This window comes from Pelophylax lessonae (assembly GCF_965119305.1).
Source record: "Pelophylax lessonae genome assembly, chromosome: 11".
Classification (NCBI taxonomy): Eukaryota; Metazoa; Chordata; class Amphibia; order Anura; family Ranidae; genus Pelophylax; species Pelophylax lessonae.
This window is the reverse complement of record NC_138778.1, coordinates 228,404,599-228,427,679: the sequence shown is the minus strand read 5'-3', so window position 1 is coordinate 228,427,679 and position 23,081 is coordinate 228,404,599. Positions and strand designations below refer to the sequence as shown.

The 23,081-nt window shown below is 47.0% G+C and overlaps 1 protein-coding gene across 2 annotated transcripts in view; it reads right to left on the bottom strand.

The window, feature by feature from the left end:
* EYA2 (EYA transcriptional coactivator and phosphatase 2) overlaps positions 1-23,081 on the bottom strand; it is a 239,794-nt gene that overhangs the window by 83,591 nt on the left and 133,122 nt on the right. For both annotated transcript variants that reach the window (XM_082272195.1, XM_082272194.1), the window contains exons 3-6: positions 22,616-22,660; positions 21,093-21,141; positions 15,970-16,112; positions 2,971-3,087 (exon numbers count right to left, since the gene is read on the bottom strand). In XM_082272195.1, the coding sequence (XP_082128321.1) occupies positions 2,971-3,087; positions 15,970-16,112; positions 21,093-21,141; positions 22,616-22,660 (354 nt within the window). The remainder of the gene's footprint in view (positions 1-2,970; positions 3,088-15,969; positions 16,113-21,092; positions 21,142-22,615; positions 22,661-23,081) is intronic.

The following is a 23,081-nucleotide window of genomic DNA, read 5'->3' as shown; positions in this document are numbered from 1 at the left end:
TGGCTGGAGGACGGCAGAGTATGGCTGGAGGACGGCAGAGTATGGCTGGAGGATGGCGGGAGGATGGCTGGAGGAAGGCGGGAGGATGGCTGGAAGATGGCAGGAGGATGGCTGGAGGACAGCGGGAGAAGAAGTGGAGGACGGCAGGAGGATGGCTGGAGGATGGCTGGAGGACGGCAGGGGGATGGCTGGAGGACGGCAGAGGATGGCTGGAGGAAGGCTGGAGGAAGGCGAGAGGATGGCTGGAGGAAGGCGGGAGGATGGCTGGAGGAAGGCGGGAGGATGGCTGGAGGACGGCGGGAGGATGGCGGGAGGACGGCGGGAGGATGGCTGGAGGAAGGCGGGAGGATGGCGGGAGGATGGCAGGAGGATGGCTGGAGGAAGGCAGGAGGATGGCTGGACGATGGCGGGAGGATGGCTGGAGGACGGCGGGAGGATGGCTGGAGGACGGCGGGAGGATGGCGGAGGATTGCAGGGAAGGTGAGTGTGATTCTGGGGTAATCCCGAATGTGGCTCAGGGTTACCGCTTATGGTAATGAAAATGAATCCCGAGCCACACTTGGGAATACCGCCAGGGAGGTTAATAAAAATAATTACAGTGCCGTCATCAATATACAGAAATAGAAGTGACAATGGAAATTGGACAATGTGTGCTTATTATCACTTGAAATAATAGAATAGAAAATGATTTGGCTTCTGTATTGACCAGTCCATGAACATGATGTCACCCATGTTTGGCGGCCCTATAAAACGCTGACATGACTGATCGGCAGTTGGACGCACAGCTGCTGTAGAGGCACTGCGTACAACAAGTCCACATACCAAACATGTTTCAGCCAGAACAAAGAGCTTGGTGGGGGAATGAAAGTCGACTTGGGACAAGACGTGTCACTCTATTTCTATGTCACACTGGGTGACTGGGAGCCTTCAATGATGACAGCTGGATAACCCGCGGGGGAAACGAGACCTGCGTCCTTAACCCTTCCATGACTCATGTCACAACCTACTTAACGCTCTTCCACTGAGCAAATTACAGCCTCACCCTGACATCCTGAATGCAGATCAATCCACTGCTTGTTGCCAATCTCTGCACTGACTGTCTGCTATATACAAAATAAAATTCACAACTCAAATATTCCTTGAAAGGTTGGCTGCTATGAGATTATGGGGTTGATTTACTAAACAGAATCTGGTGCAGCTCTGCATGGAAACCAATCAGCTTCCAGTTTTTTTTTGTCAGAGCTTAACCACTTGCCGACCACCGCACGACTATCTACGTTGGCGGTCAGCCCCTCACAGGCAAAGTGACGTAGGGCTACGTTGCTAGCCTGTGAGGGTCTAGGGAGCGAGCGCACGCCGCCAGTGGCGCGCTCCTGCGTGGTCACGGACCCCCCCGCCCAATCGTCCGCCGGTCACTCGCGATCGTCAGTGGAGAGGGAGAAAGGCAGGCGGCTGATGTAAACAAGCCGCCTGTTATTCTCCCCGGTGTATGAATGATGATCATACGGTTCTACTATGTAGGACCGTTGATCACTGTTCCTACACCTCAAGCCACAGCCAATCACAGTTAGAATCACGCCCCTAGGGACACACATAGCCCCTCCCTCTCAAAAAAAGTTAACCCCTTCACTGCCAGTGTATTTTTACAGTAACAGTGCATATGTATAGCACGGATTACTGTAGAAATGTCACTGGTAACCCCAAAAGTGTCAAAAATGTCAGTCAAGGGTCCGATCTATCCGCCGCAATGTCGTAGTACCACAAAAAATCGCAGATCGCCGCCATTACGCGTTAAAAAAAAACAACAAAAATGACAAAAATCTTTCCCTTTGTTAGTAAACGTGATAACTTTTGCGCAAAACAATCAAAATACGCTTTTTGCGATTTTTTTTACCAAACATAGGTAGCATCAAACAAATTGGCCGAAAATGTTAAAAAATTTTGATTTTTACATTTTTTTGGGGGGGAATTTCATATAAAAAAATGTGAAAAATATTGCTATTTTTGCAAAATTTACGCTCTTTTTTTGTTTATAGCGCATGATCAAAAAATCGCATAGGTGATCAAATACCACCAAAAGAAAGCTTTGTTTGTGGGAAAAAAAGGACGCCAAATTTGTTTAGATACAGCGTCGCACGACCGCGCAATTGTCCGTTAAAGTCACGCAGTGCTGAATCGCAAAAAACCCCCTGGTCAGGAAGGGGGTAAAATCTTCCGGGGCTTAAGTGGTTTTTAAAGGAGAATTTCACTTTCGTGGGGGGAAAAAAATAGTAAATAAAGAAAAAATAATATAGTGTATACAATTGTGACACAAATCATATTGTAATTGAATGTTATTAACCACTTTAGGACCGCTCACTGTCCTGCTACTGCGGCACAGTGGCAGCCACAGTAGCCATACTTTTAAAGATACAAAGTATCAGTGTAAGGAATATCTGTAATATGTAAAAATATAAAACACACTTCAGTGTGCTGAAGATGAAACCTGGGGAAATGGGTTTGATGCACTGGGTGTATAATCGGCATTAAAACTGAGTCCTGGGAGACTGGCGGGGGGGGGCGACAAACAGACCACACCATCCCCCCCCCCCCGGACAACATTAACCCACACACCATACCCCCCTCCCCCCCTGGTCACCGGCTCACTCACCCTGGACATGTGGAGGGCAGGCAGCAGTGGCGACTTATCTCTCAGTCTCCTGCGTCTCCTCCCTCCTCCTCCTCCTTGGCCAATGGTATGGCTTTCGGCCAATCAGGAAACAGGTCTCAGGACCCACTTCCTGATTGGCCAGGAGGAGGATCCGTGTTACAATATTCATTCGCTATTGTCACACAACTGGGTGGGCTCAGGGGGCCCCTGTGCCCTCAATGGACGGGCCGCCATTGTCCTGGGAGGAGCTGAGCCCCAGGACTCCAATGAACCCAAAGTCATAAATAAACTGCGATTATAGGGTAGGTGAGTGCGCGTACCGTGCATCTGATAGGTGTATGGCGCTTGTCCCGGCGGTGGCGTACTGAAACTCGAACTGTAGCTGAGGAATCCGCTTTGTCCCGGAGAATGGCTCAGACTGTCCTCTGTCTTGATACCTGAAAAAAAACAAAAGAGAGGAGAACATGAATGTGACCTTCTACCCTTATATACAGCCAGAGGTATCAGTGTCAGCATGCCGGGGATCTGTGCTGCAAGTCATACAATGCCACTAATGGCTGCCATTACTCAGGGTCGCCGATAAGGCAGTACTCAGTACAGCCAGCCCTCCTGTACTGGGCCCGGGCCCTAACAGTTCAAGAGCGGGGCCCGGGCACCTGTTGAGCAGGAGGACTAGCTGTATTATCTTGCTTATTGCAGACACCGATCCTCTTCTGTCTCCTCCTGCAGCCTTGCCAGCTTCTCCTCCTTCTCCATCCAGCTGCACTGCAGGGGGAAGTTTCAGGATGGAGAGTGGGGGAAGGAGCCAGTAAATGTCATTTACTGGCCCCTTCTTTTCCTGAATGAACACAGTGAGTGATCAGTACCGATCACTCCTGTGTTCATTCATCACAACTGTGTTTACTATGATTCAGTTTGTGAATGATCAACAAGCCTCAGAGTGCTTCCTATTCATTCATCTGGGCAGCTGAGGCTGTAGAGAAAGGGACTGATAAAATGTATGTCCTCAGTCACTTTCGTCAGCAGGTAAGAGGAGGGGGGGGGGGGGGCTGTCAAGTAGGCTGTATGGGGCCTCATGATTTCTAACAGCAGCCTTGTCTGTACTGCTGGCCATGCGTACTACAATCTGCAATGTCTCTACAATCTCCTTAGATTTACCAAGTCTAGGTAATATGGGAGGGCTAATTATTAGTTCTAATTATACATCCATTAGGGGCATTGATGTATTTTAGGGGTGCTACAGATCTAATGTAGGGGCACCACACTGCAAATGTGAGGCACCAACCTTAAAAACGTTAGGTGTGATGAACAGAGCGGACAGGACGTTGTCAGGAAGGCTCTGCCAGAAGACAAGTTAATTCTCGCAAGCAAGTCCCTTTTCCTCGAACCTCCCAAAGAAAAGGCGCGTCAGTGCGTGTTAACGCGCGTGCGCATCTGCATACGCACAGGCGAACCAATGTGCGCCAGAATGCAAATGGATGTGCGCGCTTGCGCGGCGCATCCTGTGACAGATGAAAGTGCCAAACGGGCTGTTTAAGCTGGATCTGCACCTAGGATCATTGCTGTCTCGTATACAGCGTTCTGTGATTGTCCTGTTCCCTGTTACCTGCATCTGCTCCTGAAATACTGACCCGGTGTTCTAAAATTTAGTCGGACCCGTGAAAATTCCGGACCCTCGTCCCTTCCGGTGACGCTACATCATAACCCAGCTGATGCGAGCCCCGGTGCGCATGCGCACAAGGCATTTTCAAGGTCCGATGAAAGACTTACGAACAGCTGACTGAGAGGAGGAGGGGCTGAGGTGGGACGCACACACCGCTGCGGGATAATGTTACAACACCGCCGCGTCATCGAGCAAGGAACATGTTGCAGAGCTGACTTGGAGGAGGTGGGAAGGAAGTGAATACTCATACTAAATAGTAATGATAAAATAAAATAATAAGAAATACTAAACATTTTTTATCATTACTATTTAGTATGAGTATTCACTTCCTTCCCGCCTCCTCTAAGTCAGCTCTGCGCGGCGGTGTTGTAACATTTTTCCGCAGTCCCACCTCAGCCCCTCCTCCTCTCAGTCAGCTGTTCGTAAGTAAGAAAATGCCTTGTGCGCATGCGCACCGGGGCTCGCAGCAGCTGGTGGTGACGGAGCGTCCCCGATAGTGACCGGAAGTGACGAGGGTCCGGAATTTTCACGGGTCCGACTAAATTTTAGAACACTGGCTTGCCTCTGACTATTCCTGCTCTCTGCCTGCATCGACCCCGGCCTGTTCCTTGACCATTCTCCTGTCTCCCCGTCTGTACCTGATCTGATCGCTCTGTGTGTGACCCGGCTTGCCTGACTCTGCTTATCTTTCAATCTCGCTTGGGGCTACCAAGTTGCTGCATGGGTCCATCTGCTACTGGGACATCTGCCTCCTTCTGGTGCTCTTCTCAGCCACCTCTCAGTTCAGCGGCCTGCACGTTCACCGGCACTCGTGCGACTCTGCACTCCTGCGCCACCTGTTTACTCTATCAGGGGCTCCGAGTCAGAGGTATAAGAGAGGCTCTACCAGGCTCTACCCACCAGATATGTGACAGATGTACTGCCATCGAATGTACTTTTCTTGGTTGTCCAAAAGTGGACCTGCCAGTGGCCCTAGAAGTCTGCAGGAATAAGCTCCTGACATGTCACAACATACAGCAACAGTATCTTTTTTTTAGAAAAGCTCATCCTTCTATTATTTAAAAAAAAAAAAAAAACATACACCCCCCCCCCCCACCACAAACAAAAGGGGAGGACTCAATGGACCACTTTTTCTGCTGTCAGTCTGCAGAGAGAAAGAAGCATTTCCTCAGTCTCCTCTTCCCACTGATCAGACTGGAACAAGAGTAGATGCTGCAGCAGGGGGTTGATCTGTGTCAAAATCTGAACACAGTCGGGAAATGCTTAAACACCAGGATTTATGTCCCCCAAAGCCAGCATTTCAGTCCAGGAAGTAGACGGTGACCCTAGATAATGCCTGGTGCCCTCCTTCTGCAGAGAGAAGACGATGACGGAATTGTTAGAGGGATTACTGTGATCTCTACGGGGGCAATAAAAACCTGGGAGTGTTATGTAGCACTGCCCCCTTGAGGACTGCTGGATATTACACTTTCGGGTTCCCCTGGGTTACCGTTAGCAACACTGGCATTCACAATTTAACACTTTACTCCTTGGCTCAGTCCAGGGGTATGTAGTTGTTTTTGGCGTTTTATTTAAATTAGGGATAGGAGAAGGGAATAGTGGGGTACTCCAAATTAAACTATTCACAATACGGAGGACTCCTACTTCTGACGATGCAGCCAGGCTGCTGTTTCACCCTGCCACTAGGTGAATTTGGATTAAGTCTCTATCCAAATGACTTGATGGACTAGATTATCTTCAGGATACTCTCCTAGTATCCCCTATTACTTGACACACTGACACCCGTCCTCTGACTATCCTACACCGGAGTGGCCCCCCTCAGGTCAGGCCCCTTAGACACATTGTACTCCCGATACTGGGTCTCCAGTGTCTTTCCCCCTCTAGTCAGCTCCCCTGGACCTCTGGTCCCCAGAGGAGGAGACAGCGGCCACCCTCCCTCCGGGACTCTGCTCACCAGCCAAAGACCCCAGAGTACAAGTGCTTCTGGCTTTTATACAGTATCCCGGAATGCACCGAGACAGCCAGTCTCTACCATTCACCAGGACTGTATCAAAGCCTATGTATCCATTGGTCAGGTTTCCTCCAACTGTCCATGCCTCCCTGCTGGACCTGTGTGAAACACTCCTCTAGACTCAATGAATCACATACTGAGCACACTGAGCAGACCTAACTCACAGATCCTGCTCTCTGCTAGACAGAAAGCAATATAGATTTGCCTGCTGCTCCTCTGATAGGCAGACAGAGCCAAAAACTATACTCTCTCACTAGCACCTACCTAGGAGGGTGCTACAGTTACAATGCACACTACTTAGCATTCTGCACTTATTGAGAAAAACCATATCTGATGACAGGTCCACTTTAACTTAATCTGAAACTAGAAAATGGAATGTTGTGAACTGGTTTGGAAACCCCTGTCCTCCAGCTACCCTACGCTGGTACTGCTAGCTCACCCCTCCATCCTTCAGCCACCCCATGCTGGTACTGCTGCATCGCCTCCCCCATTTTCCAGCCACCCCATGTTGGTACTGCTAGCCCTCCCCCCCCCCACTCCCTGCAACCCCATGCTGGTACTACTGTACCCCTCCTGTCCTCCAGCCACCCCACGCTGGTACCGCTAGCTCGTCCTCATCCCCCCTTGCTCCATGCCAACCCATGCAGGTACTGCTGCACCCCCCTGTCTTCCAGCCACCCCATGCCGGTACTGCTAGCCCACCCCCCACTCCCTGCAACCCCATGCTGGTACTACTGTACCCCTCCTGTCCTCCAACCACCCCACACTGGCACTGCTAGCCCACCCTCACCCCCCTTGCTCCATGCCACCCCATTCTGGTACTGCTGCCCCCCTTCTTCCAGCCACCCCATGCTGGTACTGCTAGCCCATACCCCGCTCCCTGTCACCCCATTCTAGTATTACTGTACCCCCGTCCTCCGGCCCCCTTCCCACGCTGGTACTGCTAGCACACCACCACCCCCCTTGCTCCATGCCAACCCATACTGGTACTGCTGTACCCCCCATACTCCAGCGACAGCACGCTGGTAGTGCTAGCCCAACCCTTCTCCCCCCCCACCAGTCTCCTGCCACCCCACGCTGGTACTGATAGCCCACCCCCATCCTCCAGCCACCCCACCCTAGTACTACTACCCCACCCCTGCACCAGCCACCCCACACTTGTCTTGCCGGGTTTTGCACACAAGGAGGGATGTAGGTGACTCCGGGGACTCTGGCTGGGGGTTTGGGTTTACCTATATGCTAGCGCCGGCCCTGGTTGTGAGAAATTATATGGATAATATCACATATTAACTGCCGTTTGTCCTTGGTGTATTATTTAGTTTTTGACAGAGTGGTGAATAGTTCAAACCAATGTGTTCCAATGGGGAGACTTAGCTTCCTGACTTAAAGTCACAACAGTGAGTGATGGGAAGTCTCTCCAAAGTAAGAGAACTCCCATCTAAAGAGAGTTGTCACCTGTGGAAGATTTCCCCTTTATTCCTGTTATCATGGCTGCTGTAAACCTTTGGATTTCCCACCCCTTCTTGTCTCGGTGAGGACAGTCACCAGAACAGGGACACAGACATCAACAGAAACCGGGCAGATGTTCTAATCCTTCCTTACCCCATCCAAAATCAGAAAAAAAAGTTACATTTTAGCAATTGTTTGTTGCAATATTTTCCATTTTCAATAATAAAAAAGAAAAAAAGGCCTTTGGTGCGGAGAGGCAGTGGTTGATTCTGATCACAGAAAAAGAAAAGGCAATCAGCATCACATCCACTTCCCCAACAAAGCCATGTTTTGTCTGGGTGGACGGGTTGAATTTATGCCGCTCCTCATAAACAATAACACCTCATTGTTCTGGATTAGCGGCCAGGTGGGAACTCTGTGAGCTCCGTATGAGCGCTGACCCCCTGATAGGTGATCTGCAGGATTTATAAGCAACATATGGAAATGGCATGTGGCTGCCCTACAGACACAATTCAGTAGCAAATGGCTGAGCTTTCACCTGCTCTGCCAGAACAACTGTTAGGTATTTTCCCTGGAAACTTTCCAACCCCCGAACGTTGCAGCCGCACTGTAAAACAACCAAATATAAAGACTTAAAAGAAAGGAAAATAAATTATTTTTCTGCAGGCAGAATGCCTTAGTAATATGTGGGACGGATTTAGTCTGGAGGGGTGATGAATCTGAGAGACTTCTTAGGGCTGGATGATATGGAGAACCATAGATGTGGTAGAGTTTGTATAGCAGTTAGGCTGCCATTAACCTGGGTTACCCCTCTATCCATTGAGAGACCTTGGGTGAAGACTTGAAATGCAGAAGATCTGGTTCCATGTGAACTCTGAAATCTGTACAGAGCATACTCCTGAACCCTGCACTCTGTAATGTAGCACCCTCCTGAACTCTGCCTACATATGGCACTTTTCCACTGCAAGTACCGACCCGGCTCCACTCGGCGCTGCTTGGCTCGGTTTGGTTTTCCACTACATGGTACCGCATGTTGGAACGGTTCGGTACGGTTTGGTACGGTTTGCTTTTCCACTAAAGTAGTAAGTGGGTGGGATAACAACGATTCTCTGACCAATCAGTGGCTAGTAGTGACAAACAGTTAAGGCTGCATGCAAAGGATTGTGGGATATGGTATCGGTATGGCCCTCTTGTGGTGCTTTTCCACTGCATGGAACCGAATGGTTCAGCTCACTTTTGTGCTTTTCCACTGCATGGTACGGTGTAGGAACGGTTCGGTACAGTACGGCGGCGCTTTTCCACTGCATGGAACCGAACGGTACGGCTCTCTAAAACAGTACCACCTCTATTGTGGTTCCAAGAGGTACCATACCGGTACCCAGGGCCGCTGATAGAAATCATGGGGCCCCGTACAGCCTACCTGACGGGGCCCCCTTTAGCCCCACCCTCAACTCCGCCCCGGGTCCCGCCCCAGACCCTGCCTTATATGTAATATGTGCTGCTTTTACTAACAGAACAGTCTGTTTTTTCTCCTTGCTTTGCAGTGAGACTAAATAGCCAGATCGCTGATCTGTGTACAAAGCATACAGCAAAGTCAGTATAACTAGCAGAAGATGGAGATATATAGGCTCACAACATGCATTGCTCTTTTACGTTTGGAAAATTGTTACTGCCATCAGAACCTTATCACACGGGTATTTTGTTACATGACAGGGTCTCTTAAAGAAATACAGTGATTATAAAAATTTGTAATCAGCCATTGCTGACCATTGCTTTTGAAAATGCTGCTTTACTGGCACATGATGCAGTGGCTTCAATACATTCTGCAATTTTAGCTAAAATTAGCAAAACTCATTTAGGTGGGTCTTATATTACAAAGCAAAGTATTCTTATTTACTTAGGGCCCCTTCTCCATGCCGCAGTACAATTAAAAATAAAAAACCTGTGGAGGAAAAAAAGTTAATAATTCACTTAGGAAACGTACTAAACCCGCAGCTTACATGTGCTCCATCCACAATATAGTGTGGCTCCCTCTGCTCACTGTAAGCTGTCTCTCCTTGCCACTGCTGCTGCCACCCGCCTCACATAAGCCTCTTGATCTCGGCTGCTGAGTGGGGACCTGAGCGGAGGAAGATCACTCCGCCAGGGTAGGCAATGGGCAGCCACAGTGGCAGGCATCCGGGACTTTAGCACAGCAGCCAGCAACATGCGGAGCAGGTGCGGGAATGCGCATGCGCCCAAAATTGAAAAAAAAAGTCCCTCAACTGCTCCGCCTCCACCATCCCATAATCAGAAAGGGGAACTGGAATTGCATGTAGTATATAACACCCCCTAAGCTAGTAGGAGTGGAATGAGCGGGGGTGCATTTTGTCTGTGAAGCTGCCCGGGCCCTCCCTGCTAAGCTCATGTACTGGCTTATCAGTGGCCCTGCACTGAGAACCCTCAAGTGTTTTTCTAATGGGGTAATGTCTGTTGAGGACCATAGCATCAGGAAGTCCTGAACCTCTTGCAAGTCAGAACCCGGGACCCATAGGACCTTGAAGTGCCTAGCCCCGAACTGATCCACAATGGGGTCGGGCCCCAAAATCATGCCAATCAATAGCCCTGTCTATGAATGACTTGTAATGTCTCTATGGGTGGCCAGATGTAAATGCACTCATATCCATTTTTACATCATGCTAGCTGTGATCTATAACATTTCTGGAAAAATATTCAATTTTTTTTTTCTAGACCTCCGCAGACCCGCAGGAAGGAGGGTGTATGGACACAAGTCCATTTACATCCAAACCCCCATAGACCTACATGGAACATTCAATCAGATCCACATGTAAAGCTGACAGGCGGACCTAATTGAAAAGCTTGGTTGAAAGGCTATTTAAGGGGAGCGGTGGTAGTGGGAGGTAAAAACATGGCTCAGCTGCATGTTCTTACTCCCCCCTTCCCCCTTCCAAACACAAGTGTGAACTAGCAACTCATGCTTATAATCATATTCATTATGATGATCACAGCACAGCATGTACTTTATGGCTCTGTGTCACATGGCTGCTGGGTGCTGACTTTGTTAAGGCTGCACTGTGTTACAATCAGTATGGCCAGAAGTTAACAAAGTCAGCACTCAAAAGCCATATAACACAGAGCCATAAAGTACATGCTGTGCTGTGATCATCATAATGAATATGATTATAAGCACACAGTCTGGGAGCTGTACCTTCCTTCCATAGAAGTCTGTCAGTGTCACTGTGTGCTGCTGGTCTGTGCACTGCTGAGACCTCTCATCCATCTCTCATCAGTCACTTCCTCATTCCACAGCATGCACAAACGAATCACTACGCCAGGGCGGCCGGAACTACATATTCATTCAGTGCAGCATAGACACAGTGCACAAGGTTAGTGTGCCTACGCCCCGAAAATGGAAATAAAGTCCCTCCCCTGCTATCACCTCCTGGGCCCCTCTCTTGACCTCATGGGGCCCAGGAAAATATATTTATACACCCTGTAAGCAAATTGAAGTGGGGGATGGGATTAAAAGGCTTTCTATTTATTTAGGCAGAAGTTAACTTTAAAGCTGCCCGGGCCCCTAGTGGAGCTCATGGAGCCCGGGCCCGGTACAGCAGGGCTGGTTGTACTGCCCTATCAGCGGCCCTGCCGGTACCATATCCCACAATCCTTTGCATGCAGTCACTACTAGCCACTGATTGGTCAGAGAATCGTTGTTATCCCACCCACTTAACTTTAGTACTACTTTAGTGGAAAAGCAAACCATACCAAACCGTACCGAACCGTTCCAACACCGTACCATGCGGTACCAGCAGTGGAAAAACAAACCGGGCCGAGTAGAGCCGAGCCGGTACTTGCAGTGGAAAAGTTCCATTAGAACCACAACCGAGGTGGTACTGCTTAAGTGAGCCGTACCGTTCGGTTCCATGCTGTGGAAAAGCGCCGCCGTACCGAACCGTACCAACACCGTACCATGCGGGAACCATGCAGTGGAAAAGCGCAAAAGCGAGCCGTACCGTTCGGTTCCATGCAGTGGAAAAGCGCAAAAGCGAACCGAACCGTTCGGTTCCATGCAGTGGAAAAGCGCCAAAGCGAGCCGAACCGTTCGGTTCCATGTAGTGGAAAAGCGCCAAAGCGAGCCGAACCGTTCGGTTCCATGCAGTGGAAAAGCGCCAAAGCGAGCCGAACCGTTCGGTTCCATGCAGTGGAAAAGCGCAAAAGCGAGCCGAACCGTTCTGTTCCATGCAGTGGAAAAGCGCAAAAGCGAGCCGAACCATTCGGTTGCCTGCAGTGGAAAAGCGCGAAAGCGAGCCGAACCGTTCGGTTCCATGCAGTGGAATAGCACAAAAGCGAGACGAACCATTCGGTTCCATGCAGTGGAATAGCACAAAAGCGAGCCGAACCGTTCGGTTCCATGCAGTGGAAAAGCGCAAAAGCGAGCCGAACCGTTCTGTTCCATGCAGTGGAAAAGCGCAAAAGCGAGCCGAACCATTCGGTTGCCTGCAGTGGAAAAGCGCGAAAGCGAGCCGAACCGTTCGGTTCCATGCAGTGGAATAGCACAAAAGCGAGCCGAACCATTCGGTTCCATGCAGTGGAATAGCACAAAAGCGAGCCGAAGCGTTCGGTTCCATGCAGTGGAAAAGCGCCAATATTCTTATAGATACAACCGGCCCTTTGAGGGCAACCATAATGGCGATGCGCCCCTTGATGAAATTGAGTTTGACACCCCTGATCTATATGAATCAAGACTCTTCACTTACTATTCATTATTTGGGACTGCTTTCACCCTTTTTGGGATTATTACTTTCATTATTTAGGTGTTGATTTATGGATTGCAGGTTTAATTTGACATCACTAGATTATATGTGATTGGTTATTAGCATGGCTTTTATGATTCACATTGATTATACAATTCATCTAATTGTTTTGCCAGCTGCTGTATCCGTCTTTCAGTGTGATTTCTTCTCCCGTATTTATAAAAGGAATGGAAAGCCTTTTCCAGGTCACTGGTATCACAGATAGGGCGAGCTCTGTGTATTCCTGGTGTGGCTGTTCCTGAAATTCTAACACCATTTATATGTGTGTGAGATTTGGCTGTAACATTTAGAAGCTGCCGAGAGCCGCCAGGAATGAAAGCTGCACTTCCCCTTGGCAAATCGCTCCGCTCAGATACCAAACATTGTTGCTGGTTAGTGAAATGTAGGATTCCGTCCCCTGACCTGGATTTCTGAAACCACATGTGTGCTCCAAGTCTATGTATGAGTGGGAAGTCTTTTGTGGTCTGTGAAGCTGCTTCAGAGGTATAGAGGGGGCTCCATAATTATACAAGGTCCTCCAAAAAAGCACTACTCTATACAGCATCAAAGACCCCCCTCCCCCCCCCTAAAAAAAGGAAATATTGTGAACACATGGCATGAGGGCCTCGTAATAGCACCATGATTCACTGTGCAGCACTGCGGTATATGTCAGAGCAATATAAATACATGATAATAGTGTGTGACTGTGGGGGGACATTAGAGTGTAAGCTCCTCTGGTACAGAGACTGATGTGACTGGCTCAGTGTTCTCTGTACAGCACTGCGGTATATGTCAGAGATACAGTGCCTTGCGAAAGTATTCGGCCCCCTTGAACTTTTTCGACCTTTTGCCACATTTCAGGCTTCAAACATAAAGATATAAAACTCTAATTTTTTGTGAAGAATCAACAACAAGTGGGACACAATCATGAAGTGGAACGAAATTTATTGGATATTTCAAACTTTAACAAATAAAAAACGGAAAAATTGGGTGTGCAAAATTATTCAGCCCCCTTAAGTTAATACTTTGTAGCGCCACCTTTTGCTGCGATTACAGCTGTAAGTCGCTTGGGGTATGTCTCTATCAGTTTTGCACATCGAGAGACTGAAATTTTTGCCCACCCATTCCTCCTTGCAAAACAGCTCGAGCTCAGTGAGGTTGGATGGAGAGCGTTTGTGAACAGCAGTTTTCAGTTCTTTCCACGGATTCTCGATTGGATTCAGGTCTGGACTTTGACTTGGCCATTCTAACACCTGGATATGTTTATTTGTGAACCATTCCATTGTAGATTTTGCTTTATGTTTTGGATCATTGTCTTGTTGGAAGACAAATCTCCGTCCCAGTCTCAGGTCTTTTGCAGACTCCATCAGGTTTTCTTCCAGAATGGTCCTGTATTTGGCTCCATCCATCTTCCCATCAATTTTAACCAATTTTTATCTTCCCTGTCCCTGCTGAAGAAAAGCAGGCCCAAACCATGATGCTGCCACCACCATGTTTGACAGTGGGGATGGTGTGTTCAGGGTGATGAGCTGTGTTGCTTTTACGCCAAACATAACGTTTTGCATTGTTGCCAAAAAGTTTGATTTTGGTTTCATCTGAGCAGAGCACCTTCTTCCACATGTTTGGTGTCTCCCAGGTGGCTTGTGGCAAACTATAAACAACACTTTTTATGGATATCTTTAAGAAATGGCTTTCTTCTTGCCACTCTTCCATAAAGGCCAGATTTGTGCAGTATACGACTGATTGTTGTCCTATGGACAGAGTCTCCCACCTCAGCTGTAGATCTCTGCAGTTCATCCAGAGTGATCATGGGCCTCTTGGTTGCATCCCTGATCAGTCTTCTCCTTGTATGAGCTGAAAGTTTAGAGGGACGGCCAGGTCTTCGTAGATTTGCAGTGGTCTGATACTCCTTCCATTTCAATATTATCCCTTGCACAGGGCTCCTTGGGATGTTTAAAGCTTGGGAAATCTTTTTGTATCCAAATCCGGCTTTAAACTTCTCCACAACAGTATCTCGGAGCTGCCTGGTGTGTTCCTTGTTCTTCATGATGCTCTCTGCACTTTAAACGGACCTATGAGACTATCACAGTGCAGGTGCATTTAGGCCCCGTTAACATACAAGCGACGCTGCTCGCGCCGCGACCTAGGAGCGGCCGCCACGGACTTCATAACATTGAAGTCTATGGCGGTCGCCTCCTGGTCGCCCCAAAGAAGCTCCGGACCCTTTTTCTAAGTCGGAGCGACTTGTGTCGCTCCTATTAGAACGGGTCCGCAGCTTCCCTATGGGAGGCGACCTACGGCGACCTGTGAGGCGACCAGGTCGCCTTAGTGTGAACGGGGACTTATACAGAGACTTGATTACACACAGGTGGATTCTATTTATCATCATTAGTCATTTAGGTCAACATTGGATCATTCAGAGATCCTCACTGAACTTCTGGAGAGAGTTTGCTGCACTGAAAGTAAAGGGGCTGAATAATTTTGCACGCCCAATTTTTCAGTTTTTTATTTGTTAACAAAGTTTGAAATATCCAATAAACATAGAAACATAGAATGTGTCGGCAGATAAGAACCATTTGGCCCATCTAGTCTGCCCAATATATCTGAATCCTATGAATAGTCCCTGGCCCTATCTTATATGAAGGATAGCCTTATGCCTATCCCATGCATGCTTAAACTCCTTCACTGTATTTGCAGCTATCACTTCTGCAGGAAGGTTATTCCATGCATCCACTACTCTCTCAGTAAAGTAATACTTCCTCATATTACTTTTAAACCTTTGCCCCTCTAATTTGAAACTGTGTCCTCTTGTGGTAGTTTTTCTTCTTTTAAATATGCTCTCCTCCTTTACCGAGTTGATTCCCTTTATGTATTTAAAAGTTTCTATCATATCCTCTCTGTCTCTTCTTTCTTCCAAGCTATACATGTTAAGGTCCTTTAACCTTTCCTGGTAAGGTTCCACTTCATGATTGTGTCCCACTTGTTGATTCTTCACAAAAAATTACAGTTTTATATCTTTATGTTTGAAGCCTGAAATGTGGCAAAAGGTTGCAAAGTTCAAGGGGGCCGAATACTTTTGCAAGGCACTGTATATAAATGTGTAAGATTAATAGTGTGTGACTGTATTCATACATTAGAGGGCAAGCTCCTCTGTCGCAGAGACTCAGGTGATTGGCTCAGTGTTCTTTGTACAGCACAATGGAATGTGTTAGAGCCATATAAATGTATAATATTAATAACAATAGTATGTGACTGTGGGGGGACATTAGAGTGTAAGCTCCTCTGGTACAGAGACTGATGTGACTGGCTCAGCACTGTGGTATAGGTCACTGTTAAAAGAAAATGCACACAGCCATTAGCAGATACACAAGAGAATGCAGGGTTCATGTAGTCAGTAACATACTGTATGACGGGATGCCATAGGCTTGTCCTGGCGGAGGATATGTGGAGTATGCCGATGCCTGTTGTATTCCTGTGCTGTACTGTGTCTGCCCATAGGTGGCCATCGCTGGGATGGACGGAGGAGACAGGATGTGGGGGTAGTGCCTGGAAAGTAGAAGAGAAACTGACTTAACACAAATATCTATCACAGTATGACCAACACAAGAAATCAGAAAAAAACAACAACAGCATCCAATCATTATGCTTTCTACTATCCTCTTCTTCCATAGCTGAATAGGAGACCACGCCATGCTCTTGCAGTGTTAGGATTGAGTTTAGATCTAAGACGAGGTCTACATGTGAAGAGAATACATTTTCTTGTTGGGTTTGTGTTGCTTTCCTCTACATTTTTTTGGATTGCTCACACAATCCAAAATTCTAGAGCAGCCGTAACTCGCTGCGGACCAAGCTGGCCCTGGATAGCAAATGTTCCAGACTGATGTGACTGACTCAGTGTTCTCCATACAGTACCATTGAATATGGTGGGACGGGAGACCGAGGCAGAGCCACGGAAGGTGGCTGGATGAGGGGGGAACGCCCTCTCCCACTCACTGGGATAACGGCTGAGTGGCTGCTGAGCTGCATCCACTGGTACCTCCTGAAAGCCGACCGCTGGCTCTAGAAAACAGTACCGGGGTGATGCCCGTAGCTGCATATCATTCCGCTACAACCACTTCTCCGAGTTGACGTACAGGGACAGTAATGCCCCATACACACGTGCAGATTATCTGCAGACTTTTGTCTGCAGACTTACCAAAACCATATAATATGAGGTCAAACCTAAACACTTTCAATTTGTATGCAATCCGGCAGGCCCTTGCACTACATAGAAAAGGTAAGTCTGCAGACAAAAGTCTGCAGATAATCTGCACGTGTGTACGAGGCATTACTGGTACAGGTATAGGTACAGGTATTGGTACTGGTACAGGTATAGGTACAGGTATTGGTACTGGTACAGGTATAGGTACAGGTATTGGTACTGGTACAGGTATAGGTACAAGTATTGGTACAGGGACAGGTACAGGTACATCCATTTGCGGGAAGTGGTTAAAAGAGCACAAAGTGAATGCTATAGTAAGAGTCATACATCACTCCGTGATAGATGTGAACATCATTGAAATGAACCACAAATGCTTATCAAGAGGGTATAGAACGCCAGTAAAAGCACATAAATGCCATCCAGAGGAATGGAAATTGTGTTGGAGTGGCTGCAATGCGCGGGGCACAATGTTTCATATCTTGTGGGATTGCCCCCAAGATCCGTGATTACTGGCAGAAGGTACAACAGTATATCAGGGAAATTATAGGAGAGGGCATCATGGATGACCCATGGCCGTGCTTTTTTCGCAAAACTGATAAACCACAAAAGCAGTATAAAAACATGATTGTTCCAAACCTGATAAATGCAGCAAAGCGGCAAAACCAAAGAAATGGCTAAATACAGAAAGCCCCGCCCCTAGAGATTGGTCCAATAGAACGGAATACATATACACATGGAGTACCTTGGCAGCACAGACGAGGAACTGGCAGAGAGTTTGTCAAATAAATGGAGAAAAAGGGCAGATTTTAACCACTTGCCGACCAGCCAGTGTGCCCACTCGCCAGCGGGGAAGCCGTTCAACTGGGCCAGTGGCCGCGATTGCCGCCGAGCACCCGCAATCGCTCCCTGTGAAGAGAGAACAGCGGTCAGCTGTTGCAAACACAGCAGACCGTTGTTCTCTCTGGTATCAACACAGGTCTCTGTGTTCCTCCTATTTAAGATCACAGGTCTCTGTGTTCATCCCCCCCCACAGTTAGAAAACACCCCCTAGGCTCACACTTAACCCTTTGATCGCCCCTGGGTTAACCCCTTCCCTGCCAGTGTCATTATTACAGTGACAGTGCATATTTTTTGCACTAATTACTGTAGTAATGTCACTGGTCACCGCCGCGCTCCCGCCCCCACTCGGCAGTGGGGACTCCGATGCACCGGACCGGTGGTACCGGCCATCTGCGATCGCTCCCTGCTGAGAGAGAAGGACGGTTAGCTATTGTAAACACAGCTGACCGTTGTTCTCTTTGAAATGATCACAGAGCGCCTGTGCTTCTTCTATATATGATCATGTCTCTATAATTATTTCACAAGTCCTCCCCCCACAGTTAGAAAACACCCCCTAGCCTCACACTTAACCCTTTGATCGCCCCTGGGTTAGCCCCTTCCCTGCCAGTGTGATTATTACAGTTACAGTGCATATTTTTAGCACTAATTACTGTAGTAATGTCACTGGTCCCCCCAAAAGTGTCAAAAATGTCAGTTAGGGGTCCGATCTGTCCGCCGCAATGTCGCAGTCCCGCAAAAAAAAAAAAATCGCAGATCGCCGCCATTACTAGTAAAAAATAAAAATTACATAAACCTTTCCCCTAGTTTGTAGACGCGATAACTTTTGCGCAAACCAATCAAAATACGCTTATTGGGATTTTTTGTTATCAAATATATGTAACAGAATATAAAAGGATGAAAAAATTAGATTTTTACATTTTTTTTGGGGGGGAATGTTATATAGCAGAAAGTGAAAAATATTGTGTTTTTTTTTCAGAAATGTCTCTCTTTTTTTGTTTATAGCGCAAAAAATAAAAACCGCACAGGTGATCAAATACCACCAAAAGAAAGTGGGGGAAAAAAAGGACATCAATTTTGTTTGGGTACAGTGTCGCACGACCGCACAGTTGTCAGTTAAAGTAACGCAGTGACGAATCGCAAAAAATTGCCTAGTCATTAAAACGGAGAGCAGAGTCCCCCCCCCCCCCCCCTGAAAAGTCAGCACCTACACATACTGTACACATACTGTAGCTGCTGACTATTAATATTAGGACACTTTCCTGTCGTCCAGCGATGTCGTCACCGCAGCCGGTGCTGCTGCCGCCATTGCCGGTAAGGGAACCCGGCAGTGAAGCCTTGCAGCTTCACGGGCGGGTCCCTACTGCCCATGCGCAAAGCGCACTGCGCATTTGGATTGGCTCGGCAGTGGGGGAAGGAGGAGGGGTCCAAACTTCTGAGAGACAGCGCTGCGGAGCTGTCTCCCGGAAGTAGGGAAGGGTACCTGTCAAAAAGAGGTACCCGCTCCCCCCCTCCCCCCTGAAAGGTGCCAAATGTGGCACCGGAGGGGGGGGAGGAAGCAAATGAGCGGAAGTTCCACTTTTGGGTGGAACTCCGTTTTAAGGGGGGAAAATCTTCCAGTCCAGAAGTGGTTTAAAAGACCAACAAATACATAGAAGTATGGGTAGATTAGGTGCGCGATTGAAGAGTAATGCTGGCAATGCACTATATGAAAAATCGTTCAAACTTATTTTCGAAAAACCAACACTCGAGAGCAGATGATCGTGCCATCATGTAATGGCCGATAAATCATTCAATGGACATAAATGAGAGCAAACGATCGTGCCATCATGTAATGACCGATAAATTGTTCAATGGACATAAATGAGAGCAAACGATCGTACCATCATATAGTGACCGATAAATCATTCAATGGACATCAATTAATCCGTTTTTGGTTCATTTTTTCACATATACCGAGTGCAAACAGATTGGACGAGAAACACATTAACCTTTCAATTCATCATTCATTCGGCAGAAAATTTCCAAACTTGTCCATTTTTTCGGCTCAAAAACGTCACAACCGATTACCGATTCATGTCCATTAACTGGCCGAAAAACGAAAGAACTCTCCAAATGACCGAATTTCGGCCGATTTTTCGTATAGTGGCCAGCATTAGGTAAATGCAAATGGCGATGTAGGAGAAGAGGCACAATAAAGGAACAGTGTGATAAAAGAATTGGGGAGGGAGCAGGGCCATCTAACCGAATGGGCATGCTGGGCAGTTGCCCAGGGAGCCCCACTTGCCCAGCGACCCAGCCCCAACCAAGCATTAGTCCCGGTTCCCGTATGCATCCCGCCACTGAACTTAGCAGGTCGCAAGCCACTTGGGCCGTGGAGGGGGAGCCCACAACTGCCGGAATGCCTGTCCGCCTCCATGGGAACAGGTGCACACAGGACAGTCGAGTCTAACTCCAGTCCGTGTGTGTGTTCACCGGACCCAGCCGCCGAACTTAGCAGGTGGCAAGCGTCTGTTGGCCCTGTGCTGCTGTCAGGCCACTTGGGCCTTGGAGGGGGAGCCCACAACTGCCGCAATGCCTGTCCACCTCCATGGGAACAAGCACCCACAGGACAGTCAAGTCTAACTCCCATCCATGTGTGTGTTCACCGAACCCAGCCGCCAAACTTAGCAGGTGGCAAGCGCCTGTTGGCCCTGTGCTGCTGTCAGGCAACTTGGGCCTTGGAGGGGGAGCCCACAACTGCCGGCATGCCTGTCCACCTCCATGGGAACAGGCACCCACAGGACAGTCGAGTCTGACTCCCACCCGTGTGTGTGTTCACCGGACCCAGCCGCTTAATTTAGCAGGTGGCAGGCGTCTGTCGGCCCTGCGCTGCTGTCAGGCCACTTGGGCCGTGGAGGTGGAGGGGGAGCCCGCAACTGCAGGAATGCCTGTCTGCCTCCATGGGAACAGGTACCCACAGGACAGTTGAATCTGACTCCCACCCGTGTGTGTGTACACCGCACCCAGCCGCTGAACTTGGAAGCTGTCATTAGCCTGGCACTGCTGTACCAATAAATATCGCCTTATCGATAATTTGTATTTTTATTTTTGTGGGTGATTGTGTAGGTGGGGCCACAGTGCACTGCATTGCCCAGGGGGCCTATAATGCTCTTAAGACTGCATGGGGGGGGGGGGGGGTGGGGGTTATGGGTTTTGGGATATTGGAGGAAAAGGTTTTTTTACTGTAATCTGTAAAGTATTTTTTGTATTTGTTTGTTTACACTGAACTGAAAACTAATAAAATCTATATATAAAAAAGATTAAAAAAAATAAATGAATAAATAATAATAAACCACACAGGCGTCCCCTGGATTCTACATCCCAGGAGTGGTTGTATCAGGAGCCCTCTCTACGTGATCCATACAGATATCTCGGGTTATGTACGCCGCCTGCCCCCGCCGCACTGAAAACCGGATCTTTAGCATTCTCCCCATAACTCGGCTCACCTGGAGAAATTCACTTCAGGTGCAAATTGCTGGGATTCCTTGCAGCTGCCTGCAGGAGAGAAAACAAATAAAGGGTAAAAGTATGAAAATCATTTTCAGCAACACTGAACTCGGCTTTGCCTTCTGTCCCACAAACCTCAAATATTCTTTTTTTTCCATTTGAAGGACAAGGCAAAGTGCGTCAGAGAAAGTTAAAGTGTACCTCCGGGCAAAGTAAGATGATGCATATGGTGTGGTCTGTCAGCAGCATTAACACAGCAGCTTTTGCTGTATATGTATGTATATATAAATACATATTCATAAATATATATATATATATATATATATATATATACATATACACACACACACACGGATATAGATATATATATATATATATATATATATATATATATATACACACACACACACGGATATTATATATATATATATATATATATATATATATATATATATATATATATATATATATATATATATATATATAAATATATATAAAATGAATTAAAAGATTAATTCTTAAATAATTAACAATACCGTATTTATTCGAGTATAACGCGCACACGTGTATAATGCGCACCCCTAATTTTCGATTAAAAATCGATATAAAATTTTGTTTCACACCAAGCATTGTAATTGACAAAAAAACGTTGTTGAACACGTGCGGCCATGATAAAAATCATTTATTGACAACGTAAACTGATATAAACACAATGCCGAAATAAAATTACAGGTAACAGAAGCGTCATATGCAGAACGTTTTCTCTTGATACCCTGAGTTGCCATCTAACGGGTACCAGTATATCAATTAAAATATGAAGAACACTGAATTACGGTACGCAAAACACTGAATTGTACAAAAGCAATGCTTACCGTAACATGTGGGCGAGTCGAGGAAATGAAGCGGCGACCATACAGCGGATAATAAGAATTCTCACCCCCAGTTCGGGCCGCCCACTGTACGCGACGAGGGGGACGTTTTTCTTTTCTTCGCCCTTACGTACAGTGAGCGGCTGCAGCCCGGAAAAGGCTCAGTGCGAACTCACAATTCGCCTGCGCCCTCAATGGACCGGCCGCCACTGCCACCCCAGCCCTCGTTTATAACGCGCACCCAAACTTTGATTTCTTTTTTTGGTAGAAAATTTTGCGCGTTATACTCGAATAAATACGGTAATTATTCTTAAATAATTAAAAAAAATGTAATATCTATCTTTATATATTTACAGTATATGTGTGCGTATATATATATATATATATATATATATATATATATATATATAGATATAGATATATATATATATATATAAAAAAAATATAAAAAAAAAAGAAATATATATATATATCTATATATATATATATATATATATATTTATATCACTCATTCTAATTATGTAAACACTGGTGCCAGGCGGGTACAAACCTTGGTTTTTGATACCCAGCGGAGTGTTTACCCCCAGAGTTTAAATACAGGATAACAGGTAGCCGGATAAGCCGGAGGTTCATCTCGCGGTCTGTTTTCCTACCTGAATGTGAGAAGTCCTCTAAGGAAGATCCTTTCCTCGATCTATCTGGAAAAATAATAAATTGGAGAAAATTAAACTTTGCCCTCGCTGGGAAGGGAAGAAGAAAAAGCTTTAATTGCTTGTTTAGTTTATAGAGGACGGCTGCCATGAAAAAGTGCAGAATTTCCGACTAATTTGCGCTGAGGTCCCATTCAGACGTAACCCCTTCCAGCGCGGTTTCACTGTGCTAAAATGACGGCTGAAGAGGACGTAGAACAGACTTTATTACTTTATATACGGTTCTGACCAGTTTTAGGTTTATCTCCTTGGCTGCCAAATTGTAACTTATTATCAGAAGATGTAACTTTGCAACAAATCATCCTTAAAAACTCCAGTCAAATCAATAGTTGAAATGCAAATAAACAATCATTTTATTTGCCAATAAAACAATTTCACACAGGAACTTCCTGCTTTTTTCCTCCTTCTC